This window comes from Quercus lobata, chromosome 10, assembly GCF_001633185.2.
Source record: "Quercus lobata isolate SW786 chromosome 10, ValleyOak3.0 Primary Assembly, whole genome shotgun sequence".
NCBI lineage: Eukaryota > Viridiplantae > Streptophyta > Magnoliopsida > Fagales > Fagaceae > Quercus > Quercus lobata.
In genome coordinates, this window is record NC_044913.1 from 55762687 (window position 1) to 55776674 (window position 13988).

Genomic DNA, 13988 nt, shown 5'->3' on the forward strand with positions numbered 1-13988 from the left:
CTCAAGCTAATATAAAATGTAGCAGTACAAAGAAGAAAAACATCACAACTTTCACAAGCCAAGCCACAACCCACAAGTAGTTTTTTCAACCATGGTCAGAAAGATGACTTCATTGATGGGTTAGATTAACTACTTCTATCACTCCCTCCCTCTCTCTCTTACATGGTTGGATATTAGCTGTCAAAAAATAATATACAAATTTTATTTTTCAGAAAACCTTTTACTAAAATTTAAAAACATTTTCTGAGCTTTATAAAAACACTTTCAGGACCCAAGAGTTTTCCTTCCCCCCCAGCTTTCTTACAACACGCACACTCTTTTCTTCTCTGTCTCTGCCTCTGCCTCTGTTTCGTTTCAGTCTCTCTCTTTCTCTCTCCAATTCTTTCCCAACACTTTCATTCTTTGTTTCTGGACTATTTTGCCCTTCTTCTTGTATTCTATGCCAACTTAGTTACTGTGGTTTTAGCTAAAATTATGATCTTTTAATGTAGAAGTACGTAGCTGATTCAGTGATTTCAGTGAACCTATGTACCTAATTTTTGTATAAAGTTCAAGACTTTACAACGTGAAAACTCAACCAACACTAGCAGAAGTCTAAACTAAAGACTGTGGGGGGAGAAAGAGACAGAGAAAGAAACAGTTTTTGTTGTTTTTTTTCTCTTCGTTTGAAGGTGGGGCTAGTCAAGTGCAGACACCAATATAGACCATTTTTCTTTGAGTCTCAATTGGGATTTTGCTTAGTTATAGTGATTTCTGAGGTGGGTTTTGGAGGGTTTGGCTTAAAAGTTTGAGATGATTGTGAGCTCCTCCTTTTGCAATGCAGACTCTCAGTTCTCTGTAAGTTCTTCAAGCTTTAACAAAACTTCAATTTGTTTTTTTCTCAATTTTTATTCTTGCTTTATGTTTTAGTTTTGATTATTTGCTAATGTATGTTGCCTATTGCTTAAGCCAATTTAAGATTTTGTTGAAATTTATTAGCCAAATTGACTCTATTTAATCATGCCCTGTTAACCTTCGGACCAGAGTACTTGCTTCTTTTGCTTATTTATCTATTGTTGTTGTTGTTGAACTGATTGAACGGTGGGGATTTTGTTGATGACATTTTCTGGACATACTTTGTCTAAGTTTGGATTACTTGCTGCCTTGAATGCTTGGTATCAATTAAGACACTGTTTGGGGTATTAAATATAAGTGGTTTGGCAGATTATATGCACCAAAAAGGGACAGATTTTCATTCATGCATGTTTAATATTTAATCGGGTCCCACCAAAAACCAATTTCTTTTATTCAGTTTATTCCCAATTATACCCACCAAAGATTAATTAATTATTGTCATCTAATTTTTGTATCATATAAGGAAATGAGAAATTATTCAATACTATAGGAGCAATGCTCTTTCTCTCACATGATAGTGAGTTCACTAATTAAATTTATAACGGACCCATAATTTATGTGAAATTTATGTGAGAGAATGAAGCATGTTGCCAGAGTATTGAATAATTTTTTTAATGAAACCCGGATAGGTGTTAGTTTTTCTAATCGGCATGGTGTGGTTAAATAAATCAGGGACCCTTGGCCCCTTTGAAAGAACTCAATGGAGAGTATTGCTGATGAAATAAATTTGGTCATATTATTATTATTATAATAAGTGTAGATGATTCTGTTCTTCATGGATTTGCGGACCTGTTGTCTGCTTGTGAGCCTACTATTAATTAATTATGATGATATAATTTTTAATTATGTGGTTGTAAATTGTATATAATAAAATTTTATAGATGTGTATTGTATTATGTTATGTCTTATGTCTTTGAGTATCGGATTGAAGATTAACCTCTGACCAGAACAGTGCATGTCTTGTTGTTTTTGATATAAAAGTTAATAATGTTAGGATTTGTTTTGCATGGTGTCGTGTACGTTTCATATAAAATTTGATTATTTTTAGGTATATTGTGGATGGCAATAAAGTATATAATAGGCCCAAGATGGGTGCCTGTTCGAACTAGGATGCTTCTTAAATCAAAATCAATCACATTGGATGGTCAACTTTAATATTTTTATGCTTTGGTTATTGTCACACGGGTGGCTTTCTGAAAGTTGCACCTGTGTGGATGTTTCATGCATGTGACCTACCTTGTAGGAAGTAAAAGATGTATCTTTCACCCAGCTTAGGTTTCAAATTCTCTATTACTGAAATGCATTTGCTTCTTGAAGTTTTATTAAGTGTTTATTTTTTAAATGAATATTAGATTCAAGTTTTTCCAGGTTCTTTTGGTCAGTACTGCCCCAGATAGGTTGCCTATTTTTGGTAAAACCTGGATTGGCACTAGATTTAAGAATATCTAGGAATTTTAATCTCTTAATAAGTCAATTATTAATTTATTTACAATTAGATATAGATGATTTTCTGGACAAATTTTGTATGTCATGTTGCTCTTTGTTTTCTGGTGTCTTACCAAACGCAAAAGCTCTCTTTCTTAACTCATTTAAGCAGAGGAGGACATCGATTGGGAATTTGGGAGAATATATTTAAGAGTGAATTATGGTATTTTGGAATTACCCAGCACTTGGGTAAATGTTAGGATATCTTTCTTTCTGATGTGTTGCACCTTTAATTTTATATATCTTTATCATTCTAAATGGTTTATGATGAGCTTATAAAAGAACTAAGGCAGTTCTTCTGTGATTGCTACAACCTTGAATCTGCCAAGTAAAACACACTGTTTAGTTGTTTTGGATATATATACTTTATATGTGCATTTGCTTACTTTGCTTTTGTCTGGTTCTTTTTATGGATACTGAATTTTTTTTTTTTTTCCTATTTTAAATTAGGGAGAAGAAGAAATAGAGGTTGGTAAGATGATGGAGCACAAAAGGAGTCCATGTTCTGTTGAACAAAGCAGCCTCACTTCTCTTGCATCCAAACGACATAAGGCTGATTTATCCGCCAAGGTTTCTTTTTCTCCTTTTCCCCCCTTATCCATTTTTCAATTGGAGTATGGTTTCCTTTTACAAGATATGCAATCTCACAGTAAAGCAGCATAATTACTAATTAGTATTAATGGGAATTCAAAGAGGTCACGTACCTAAATAATACTAGATTACTATTGTGCACATCTCAAACCTTTTTTTTTCCCCAAAGGTGGTCCAAAATTTTCCTAATGCAGTTTTGATTCCATCTTGGTGATGGTTCAACTCTTGTGAACTCCCTTAGATATTACTGGGAAACTATCCTTCATTACACAACTTATAATTTTCTTATGTTACTATCTTATTTGATCGCTGTCAATAGGAGAGGAAGGAAAAGCTTGGTGAACGTATTGTGGCTCTGCAACAACTTGTTTCACCATTTGGGAAGGTAAATATGGAAAATCAATATTTCTAATTAATGCAAATGCTTATGGCCATTCTTCTCCAACGGAGTTTGTGAAAAATCATTTCTGGGTTCCACATATGTTCCAGTGATGACCTTAAAGTAATTGCCATTCAGGGCTTCCCTTAAAAAAAGGAAAGAATTGAAGGGGATGTTGTTTGGCCCTATCATGCTCATGTCACTCATGTTATAGCTCATCTATTACAACTCTCAATGATAAGAGTTGTTTGGCATTGCTGTGATTCTGAAGCTTTTTGTAATTTCACTGCAGACAGATACAGCGTCTGTCCTTTGCGATGCAATGGAATACATAAATTTCCTTCACGAGCAAGTGAAGGTTTGTCTTTTTCCTGTTATACACTTATATTGTGCTAAACTACATTGTAGCTCACCAATTAACTGGCATCATGTGACACTGATATGAAATACATTCCCTATGCTGGCTTAAACACAACTATGTCTGGTTCTGAAGTGAATCTGGTGACATAATCTTCCATGTATTCTTTTCATCATTAGGGAAATCTGATTTGAGTGGTTTGGTATTACTCATTTTTTCAGTTCAGCTAAGAAATCTTTTCTAAGGGTAGGACCACACCTTGACCTATGCTCTGCAAGATTGTTTTTCCATAGTTTAAAAAACTGTGCTTCTAATTTACTCTCTTTTACAAAATAGATGCATTCTCCTGCCATATATTACATTGTGAATATCCTTGATTCATCTTCAGCATTTGACTTGGGGACTATGATGCATTTCAAGCTAGAGTTGGGTTTAAGCATCACTTATCTTTTTGGTTGTTCCTAGTTTCGGTTTAAGCATTGCTGTTTCTGTTCTATAGGGGAGTTGGTGCTCAAAGAATTGAACTATAAAGTTATATAACAATATCTTATTCTAGACTGAAAGTTGTATTCTGTTAATAATCTTGGTCTAACTCTGAGAAGTACTGTAATTAATTACTCCAGAACCAATTTTAATTGTTTGGTTTGTTCAAGTTACCTAATGTGAGTAAATAAGCAATCTATTATGGGATATTGCCCCTGTCACAGATTGTTTTTTAAAATGAAGGGTTGATTGATGAATAGCATAAGTGTTGCTACATTAGCACTCTTTTGAAGGAACCAACCATGCCTGTGGTTTTTGAAATTCAGAATTGGTGATTTCTTTTCCATGTTTAGTGCACCTTGAGAGATTTATCAGTATTCTAGTATTTGATGATTCAGGTAACATGTTTGACTTTGATCTCATTGCTTTTGACTTTATGGGTGCTTTCAGGTGCTGAGTGCTCCATACCTCCAAAGTAACCCAAGTAAAATGCAGGTGAGCATGAATGATCTAGTAACAGAACCAAGTTTAGAATATAATTTTCAGTATCTCTTTTCCGTAGCATAACTTTGTGAAGGGTATTGTCAATTTGTCATGACTCATGAAACAGTAGTAAGCTTTTCGGTGCATATGAATGGACAAGAAGCCTGGTGATTTTCTGTTAGATGACCATCTAAACAACAATTCCATAATTAGGAATGGAAACATCAACTGCAAATGATAGTAATGGATTGCTTCTAGAATATGCGGTGAACAATTTATCACTACAATGAATAGAATGTTTTCATGGCTATAGTTTAGGGTTCATTTAAAATGTAAAGTGGTCTAGTTTGATATGTCTAAATTCTACAACGTGTCTTTTTTTCTTTTTTTGCCACATAAATCAAAAGTTATGACTTGGGTCTGAAGAAATTGGTTATTTTGTCTCCAGGAATTAGGACCATACAGCCTGAGAAGCAGAGGTTTGTGTCTTGTTCCAGTCTCTTGTACTGCTGGTGTTGCTCGAAGTAATGGTGCGGATATTTGGGCGCCAATCAAGACCACTTCCCCCAAGTTTGAGAAGGCTATTTCACAATTCCAATGAGACAATCTGTTGCTTAGAATCGACGTGTTTTGGTGCTGGTAGGGTGGTGGCATAATGGGTAACTAATTTTTTTCTGCACAACGAATTTTTGTTGGGCAGATGCAAATTTGGATCTTAAAATTTTAGTATGATGCACTAATGGAACTCCGGGATGTGAAATTATCAGTCTTAAAACTGTCTGAAAGCATTCCCAACCATTCTGATTTTAAACCAGTAATGGCAGAAGCATTAAAGTACGGTACGGTTATCTCGTATCTATATACTGATTATGTGAAAATGTATATTTAGGAGCTTGAGTTGTATAATGTTCTGAGATAATGAATTGATGAAATATATGGAAAGAGTAGTTTTACTATTTAATTGCATATACTGCTTTTGAGTGAAGTTTGTGACGTGCTTTTATGTTAAAACTCCTTCTCTCTCCCTTGTGTGTGTTTGTTTGTATATCAAAAAATTAAAAAATTGCATACTGCTTAGTCCTCAAGGTGGTTCCTGCTGTGATTGCATTTATTGACATTATGTATGGGAAAGGAAAGGAATGGAGTAAATCGATAAATCAAAAAAATGGGTCGATTAGAAGGAATGGGAACAGAAAAAAGTATATTATGTTTCTTATATTTTATTTGTATTCCTGTCAGTAGGGATAAAAAGAAGTTATTTTTCAATTAATTAATAAGAAGAATAAGTGACTCTCTTCCTAGAGGAATCTCATATATCTAATAATATATGCATTTTCTCTTTTACAACGTGTGCGTCTCACTCATAAAGGAATCTCATACATCTAATAATATATGCAGGTTCTCTTTTACAATGTGTGGGCCTCACTCAAATATGTTTTCTCAAAATCGATATTTATCTGATATACTTGTATTGATGGTTTAAATATGTTTTCAAAATTAAAAAGCAAGAGCTTGTAACTCAACTAACATTCTTTAGTATATTTTGAACCGAAACGTCCGGGGTTAAAATCCCTTTTATCTAATTGTTATAACTATTGAATTATTAATAATAATAAAAAAATTTTAAAAAGATTTCAAAATTGAGTTTTACAAATTGAAGGAAAATAGAGTTTTAAAAATAGAAGAAAACAATCCAATGAACCTAGAATAAACTATATGTCTATATTGAGATAGTAGACTTTTACAATTGTTTCTTCTGGTTGTACAAAGGTTTTGTTCTTCAACCTAGTAAACTCCCCATGGCTCTAGAAACTTTGGAATTTTTATAAGCGAATTTCCTCCACGAATGAACCTTGTTTGTAACCTAGAACTTCGAAATTCAACGACGACACACTGTTGAAGAAAAAACTATATGGTTTTAAGGAATCAATGGTTTAGGCTCAAGCAAAAAACTCTAAAAAATTCTCATAGGGAGAAGAAACTTGGAGAGAGGGATCTAGAACTCTTAGGCTCGAGGTTTGGCTCTTGGATTTGGTATTGAATGGTAGCCTCTCACCCTTTCTCTGTAGCAAGGGGTGGAATTTCCAAAAATAGGTTAACAAATCAGTTTTGCAAAGTTGATTTTCTGTTCATGCATTTTTGCTTGAGCTTTGCCTGAATTTTGTTTGAGAGAGATTGATTTTATTTAAGCAAAAATTATGTTGTTCAAAATTTATAATTAGCTCATTTGATAGATTTCTAACCAGTCTCAGATATTTCAATCTCAGCCCTTTTTTTACTCTAGTTTTATCATATGGAATTTGTGAACATTTAAAACCTAACAATCTCCCCATCTTTGGTTTCTGTTTTCTTTGCTATACATTGATCATCCTTCTTTTCCGTTTACTCCTTTCTGTATTTGGTTGTGTTAACTTTGTTCATGTACTTATCCTAGCCAAGATAAATTATCTCATTGAGCTTGTGTGTTTTATTTGGGTAATCTCATACCCAGAAAATACTAACGTTGATATATTCTCGAGTCTTGTAAGTACTTTGTGCTACTTATGACACTTTTTTTTTTTCTCATTCAATCAGAATTTGTCTTTTGATATCATTTCTAGTCATGAGGGGGAGTCCTTCCTTATTCTCCTTTAATATTATCTCTTTTAGGCATATTGCTTTGCAATACGGTATACTTGTGCTCAACAGTCAACACCATAAAGCCTTTTTCTTATTTATGGGTCCTATAATCATGTTTCACCTTGTATGCATTTCTTTACTTATATCACATCTTTAATCTCTATTCCCTCACATCTTATCTCTAACTTTTTTTTAACAATTAAAAAAAAAAAAACAAGAGTTAGAGCTAAGAGTTTTCTTCTCTTTCCCTTGGAAAACAAACAATAGGTTATCATTAGGTTTGCATACCTTCCAAAGAATCCGAAACAACTGATATTTGTCATGCCTGTCATTGAGCCAGTATAAATACCCCTTGAAACATATCGAATCAAATATCAATTTGAATTGGTCATACTAGCTAGGATTTTCAACAGTTTCAGCCAGTAATATCAATTTAAGCAACTATCTTCTCTTCTATTTCCTCTTGCTTCATTTTCTCACATTTCTTCTTCTCTTTCTTAACCCGCTTGGCTTGTTGATACTCTTGGACTCTATTATTAAACTAGATGGCAAGCACTGTGATTTGCTTCTTGATGTTGATAGATTCTGGCAATTAGTTGGGAAGTTAGGATTCTTTACCGTTACTTGTCTTAATATTACTCATGCCATCAGTGTAGTTAGTCAATGCATACTCCTCGTCAATCTTCCTATGCAATTATTTATCGTATCTTGCATTACCTTAAGGATACTCCTAAATGAGGACTATTGTTGATTATCCAAAAAAAAAAAAAAAAAATGAGGACAATTGTTACTTCTCTATCTATGACATGATTTAGTGATGCTAATTGGGATGATAGTCATTCTAATAGACAATCCACCTCTAACTATTCTAACTTTGTTGGAAATAATCTTGTTATTTAGCATAGTAAAAGGCAGAATGTTACTACTTAGTGCCAAGCTTTGACTCATACTATTTTTACAGATATTATGGGTTAAATCTCTCATTTGTACCTTGGGCATTGATGTTCCTACAACCATGCTGTCTATGCATATGCATTGTGACAACCAAGCTTCTATCTTTAATAATGATCCAATATTCCATAAATGCACTAAATATATAAAGAAGGCAAGGCAATGTCATTGAGTTACAAGACTCTTAGCCCTTGTCATTTTTGTTATAAACGCATGTGATTTTACATTTGCATAAGAATATTCTGATAGTCATGCCATAAATCCTAATATAAAAAAGAGACTCGTTATTGTAGCCCTAGACATTTGAGAATCTCCCTCTCTCTCTCTCTTTTAATCCTAATATTTCACATTTTACAAAAGTCCCTCAAAAGACTGAAATATGAAAATAAAATTTTCATTGTCACAGTTTAAAATTTCACTGAATTTTCAGAAGGAAAATTGGGGTGTTCATAATATATTAAAGACACAAATGGGGGAAGTGACAGCAGGAAAATAACCATCTCAGATTGCGGAAGCCGCCTTAACTTTTTCTCGTAGGAACTGCAGTATATGTTCACGTTTCCAATTGTCAATCCTGAGACAAGGTAGAAAAAGAAAATAAAAATCTTAGTGAAAACTGAAATGTCAGTAGAACTTCTTTTATTCCCTCGAGAAAAAAGATAATATGCATAATTAAGCATGCCATCATAGCCATTATTCCCTTGAAAAAGCCTAAAACTAGAGGCATGTATTTTCAGTGACACCATCGGACTACACAACTCTCAATCCCAAATGCCACGACCAAAGCAAAGAACAGAACCCTCATATGCACCATCCATGCCAATTTCAACTAGTTTAGACACTGAATGGAAGCTAAATCTCAAGGGATATGAGGTAGAGATTGCAAAACACTCTTGAATCAAGGCATCATCAATTTTACTTCGACCTTTTTCCAGCTATATCAAGGTTGAAACAACATGATATTTGTTTGTAAGATTTGACTTCCAGATAACCAAAATGGTAATAAGGTTCAGGTAGCTACAAATTTTGGATGAAGGCAATATCTATATTACTCAGGACCTCTTGCTTCACCCTACAACACTCATATTGAATCCGACAAAAATGGTGAAAAATCTTTGCAAAACAGCAGAATCCAATACGTGGAAACATAGAGTGCAACATATGGTGCATGACAAAGTGGGACAGAGAGAAAAGGGGAAGAAAAGAACTTTGTTGGGGGGTGGGGGCATTGTTGTAGGAGTTGAGCAAAAGGCAGCAAGCTACAATGCATGTGCCACCTTTAAAGGTTTCAGCATTCAACTCCACTATCATTAATTAGATCAGGGAAATCTCTCAACCCAAATTCATATCTATCTGTGGACTGCTGTGCCAAAAGAGTGCGAGACCAGCAACAAATACTAATTGGAAGAAGCTCACCTTATTGTTTCCTTCTGTTGGCCTGCGTCATCTAGCATAATCAGCTTTGGTGGAGAATTGAAAACATATTGAACTTTAACAGAAGGAAATTGATCCTTCTCTTCTTCAATAAAGCCCACAATTTCAGGATAGAAAACCAGTTTCCTCATGCAGACCTCCAGGTGAGCACCAGCATAGGCGATCTGCAGTTTCAGATAGTTAGTAACAAAAATTTCTTCTTTTCTTGAAATAAAGGAACAGAAAAATAAGGTTGAGAAGATTTAAGATCAAGATAAAATGTATTGAACATAATAAACATTATGATGTCAGCCCTTTGGACAGGTCCCCAGTTAAATAAGTAGCATTGGCACTTCTACCAAGGAGCCATGCCCTTGTTGAACAAATACACTTCTAAGATACTCCTTAAATAATTTCAAAAGAATTCTTCAAAAGTAGGAGTATGAGCAATGTGGAAGGTGAGCATGTCTAGGTGTCTAACTAACAAATCAGGGGAAAAAAAATATCATAAAAATCAGAAGTTCTAGACGCCCAGCAAACATGGGATAGACAAGCAGAAGACAGAGATATCCATGTCCCTGTCCATGCAACAGAGGTTTATTCATATTTTTGTATCATGTTATGATTTATGCATATTTGTATCTTCTACTCCTTTCCTTCTCCTCCCTCTTCTTGCATCATAAAATTGCCATTATTTTCCTTATTTCTTAAATATTCACAAAGAACATACATGAACTTGTACTGGATACATATTTTACATATAAATGTACAGTTCTACCATGTTTGTACAGTTCTACCATGTTCCCTCTATCCGTGTTCAGTTATTTTTGGATTTGCCACCTTGGCATGTTTGTGTTAAGATATGGTTCCTGCTTTGTGTCTATGGCATGCAGCAAGTTTGATCAATCCAATGACAAAGAGAACCAAGAGCACCATATATCATGCTTTCAGTAACCAAATTGATGTCATGGAGCCATTTTATACCATCTTAAACCAAAAACCCATGAGTCAGTAGTGATGCAAAATTTTTGTATTGACTTAAAATGGTCATCAAAATTAGTCTCTCATGAAGTATTATTTAAAGAAAAGGGCAAGACTTAGGTACAGTACTTAGGTGTTGTTCTTTAGGTTCTTTTCTTAAGATTCTGCCATGTGGTTTTTTTCTCATGGGATGGGAGTGTATTTTTTAGTTAAGTAGCCACGTGATAGAATCTTAAGAGAGGAATAAAGAACAATACCTAAAGTACTGTACATAAGTTTTATCCAAAAGAAAAATAGTTCCATTTATTTTTTATCTAAAATGAGTATATACAGAATTGGCAATAATTTTCTGAAGCCAAGAAACATGTCATGAAAACTGTACCGTGTGAGCTCTGACTCTGGCAATTATTTCAAACATCACCATGACACATAACACATGTACATATGCTAAATTCTCTTTTGTCTATGAAGAAACTTAAAAGGGCCCAAAATTCAAACTACCCAGTGTAACAAAAAAAGAAAAATCACCCTATCACAGGTGTATATCAAATATACTAGTGGAAGGTCAAACAAACATCTTTTAACTACCATCACTCTATTGAAAACTGCACAAAATTCAGTAAGGGTTTTTACTTTTAAGCTAAAAACTAATAAGTTTGTGCAAAGCCTTGTGGGGGAGGGGGACAAGGATATTGGAGTCAAACAAGCAAATTTTCATGACGGATGATCATAGCAGATTTTAGGACTATTTGATTTTTTTTTTTTTTTTAAATGCCCAAAAAGTTTAAATGCAAAGCATAAATTTTAGCTTCTTGAAATTTATTATATATACAATATTTTCCATACCTTGCTCATGGAATCATCAGAATCCTCTGTGCAACACTTTAAACAGTCTGATACCAGATCTACAACAAAAACTAAGACATTTAGCATATTTATAACCATGCTGAAAGTAGTGAGTACAAATCAAGTGCATTTTAGTTCATGAGCAAACTTGAGTCCAATAGATAAGTCAAAGAGTTGAGCAACAAGGAAGACAATATATCTGTAAATTTGGTAGTCTATCTAGTACGAGGTTCCCATGTCCCATCACCAACTGTTGTTGAATTATAACTCAAGTTGCAATTACCCTTTACATAGACTACAGGATTGCTAGTTCTAGTTGTTTCCCTAGTACGTATAACATTGATGTAATGTCTAGACTTCACAATGGTAACTAAATTCTAAGCATAATGATACAACATCATCTTTGAAAAAAAAATTCAGGGGAAAATGAAATCCACAATGGAATTAGTTTCTTTCACCTATTTATGTGGTTTACAAGGATAACCTTTTAATGTGAAGAAAAAATAAAAAAAACACAAATACATGATGCGGGTAATCTTCTGCTTCTCAACACCAGCAAAGTTTTAGTCCCAAAACTTTCGAGTTGACCATGGATCCTCAATAGACTAATTGTAATCAGCCGCAAGTATAATTCTTGGCCATTCTGTCCTATTCAAAGGCATACTTTCTGCCACTTCTTTAAATGTGTTTATTTTTACTAGTTCAATCAATGTTATTCTAGGCCATCCTATTACTCTTTCATTCTCTCAACTTGAAACAACACTCTTTCTCATTGTCGTATAAATTACTCTCCTTCAATCCTTTGCACATGACCAAACCACCTCTATCTTGTCATTGATAGAAGTCACCCCTATCTTTAGACAAATTTCTCCAATCTGCATCCTATCTTTCCTTTTATTTTCTCTAATTCATCTTAACATTCTCATTCAACTACATTCATTTATGAATATGTTGCCTCTTAATAACTCAACATTCAATCCCATAAAGCATATTTTTCTTATAATGGTTTTATAAATGGTTTTGGATGAGTTCTCCCCAAGTATAAGATAAGAGACTATAAAACCTTTAAACTAGAAGCCTTAAATTAACAAATAATGATCACTACCTAGGGTGGACTTCAACTAGATTAACCGGAAATATATATGGCCAGAGGAGAACATGGGAAACCAAACTGGTGTATGCAAACTTCATCATGGTGGGAAGAACACACTGAAACCTTTGTCGGAAACCCAATCTTATCTCCTCCATAATTCTAGGCTACTAAGTTATGCCAAACCATAACAATCCATTTAATTTGGGTTTCTTTACCAAACCTACAAGAGTAACTCTTCTACTTCTGTGGACCTTAATTTTTATTTATTTTTTATTTTTTAAGTAAAGGATAATTTATTAGAGATGAATAAGAGTGCTTCAATCATATGTTTTCAAGAGGTCCTCTTAAAAGTCTTACACTGAAATTTTAAAAAGAGAGAATCCAGAAAAGAGGAAGATGAGACTGCCCAAAAAAATTTAACAATTCCATGCAGTGATCTTAAAAATAATCTTAATCCAACAAATCAACTGCAGTATCCAAGGTTATTAACCTTGAGAACAAATCATACAAATACCAAAATAACAATTTACGAGTCAACTAGATTCAACTTTACATTACATTCCAATTCTAAATGAAGAAAATCACTTCCACTCCTTATTACTAAAGACCAAAAAAATCACATAAACAATAAAATTTGCAAAAAAATCTACCATTCAGTACCAAAAAAAAACCTTGTATAGCCTAAACCTCAATTCTTAAACTAAGCAATAAATTCTTACACCAAAGCATTCAAAACCCAGAAAATCACATAACTAATAATCAACAAAAACCACAAAACCAACCCAAAAAAATCAAGCTACCACTCAGTACTAGAAAACATAAAAATAAATATAACCCCATAACATAACTAAAACTTGAAAATTTATATCAAGCAAAAGACTTTCACCCACAACCTTAAAAACCCATGTAATTAAATAACTAATAATCAACATTAAAACACAAAAAAACTTGTAAAAAGAACAAATGAGATATGATTTACTGAGAAAGCTAACATTCAATGACAAGACAAAAGAAAACCCAGATTCAATTATCCAAAAAGAAAGCGAATTTTTGTGTAGATTTAGATTACCTTGATCCTTGACATACTCAGCGAGAGTATTGCAATCAGAGCAAAGAGCGAGTCCCGTGAAACCCAGATTCTCACATTCCCTTGAGCTCAGTTGCTCTTTTGCGATACCCAAAGGCACTACAGCAAACAGCAATACTATAGTATAGATATAGATCAACGAACCCATCTCTCTCTCTCTCTCTCTGTGTTTCTGTGTCAAAGACTCTCAGTTTCGTTTCCAGTTTACGATGTTATTGACTTGGTAGAGCGGTGAAGAGGTAAACGGCAATGGTGTGAGAGCCCACAAGGTGTCGTTTTGAAGCCGAGAGTTTGAAACGGCGTACGTTTGGTTTGTCATATGATA

General features: G+C 33.9%; 2 protein-coding genes across 2 annotated transcripts; one reads left to right on the forward strand and one right to left on the reverse strand.

Annotated features, from left to right (window-relative positions):
• The first annotated feature begins 238 nt into the window (after positions 1 to 238).
• On the forward strand, positions 239 to 5648 carry LOC115965453 (transcription factor bHLH153). Its single transcript, XM_031084684.1, has 6 exons — positions 239 to 837; positions 2830 to 2949; positions 3290 to 3355; positions 3642 to 3707; positions 4641 to 4685; positions 5122 to 5648. Exons 1-6 carry the CDS (start codon positions 793 to 795, stop codon positions 5272 to 5274), a joined length of 495 nt encoding a protein of 164 aa, XP_030940544.1. The 5' UTR covers positions 239 to 792; the 3' UTR covers positions 5275 to 5648.
• Positions 5649 to 8385: 2737 nt separating this feature from the next.
• LOC115962707 (selenoprotein F) lies at positions 8386 to 13967 on the reverse strand. Its single transcript, XM_031081588.1, has 4 exons — positions 13646 to 13967; positions 11484 to 11542; positions 9660 to 9841; positions 8386 to 8817 (listed from the first exon to the last, which is right to left on the reverse strand). The coding sequence occupies exons 1-4, from the start codon at positions 13809 to 13811 to the stop codon at positions 8745 to 8747; spliced, it is 480 nt and encodes a 159-aa protein (XP_030937448.1). The 5' UTR covers positions 13812 to 13967; the 3' UTR covers positions 8386 to 8744.
• Positions 13968 to 13988: the final 21 nt, after the last annotated feature.

Coding starts and splice junctions, on each gene's coding strand:
- LOC115965453 (XM_031084684.1), top strand. CDS start 793: ATGATTGTGAGCTCCTCCTTTTGCAATGCAGACTCTCAGTTCTCT. Junction 2,950..3,289: donor AGGCTGATTTATCCGCCAAG/GTTTCTTTTTCT, acceptor CGCTGTCAATAG/GAGAGGAAGGAAAAGCTTGG. Junction 3,708..4,640: donor TCCTTCACGAGCAAGTGAAG/GTTTGTCTTTTT, acceptor GGGTGCTTTCAG/GTGCTGAGTGCTCCATACCT.
- LOC115962707 (XM_031081588.1), bottom strand. CDS start 13,811: ATGGGTTCGTTGATCTATATCTATACTATAGTATTGCTGTTTGCTGTA. Junction 11,543..13,645: donor TGAGTATGTCAAGGATCAAG/GTAATCTAAATC, acceptor TTTTTGTTGTAG/ATCTGGTATCAGACTGTTTA. Junction 8,818..9,659: donor CAACAGAAGGAAACAATAAG/GTGAGCTTCTTC, acceptor ACCTTGTCTCAG/GATTGACAATTGGAAACGTG.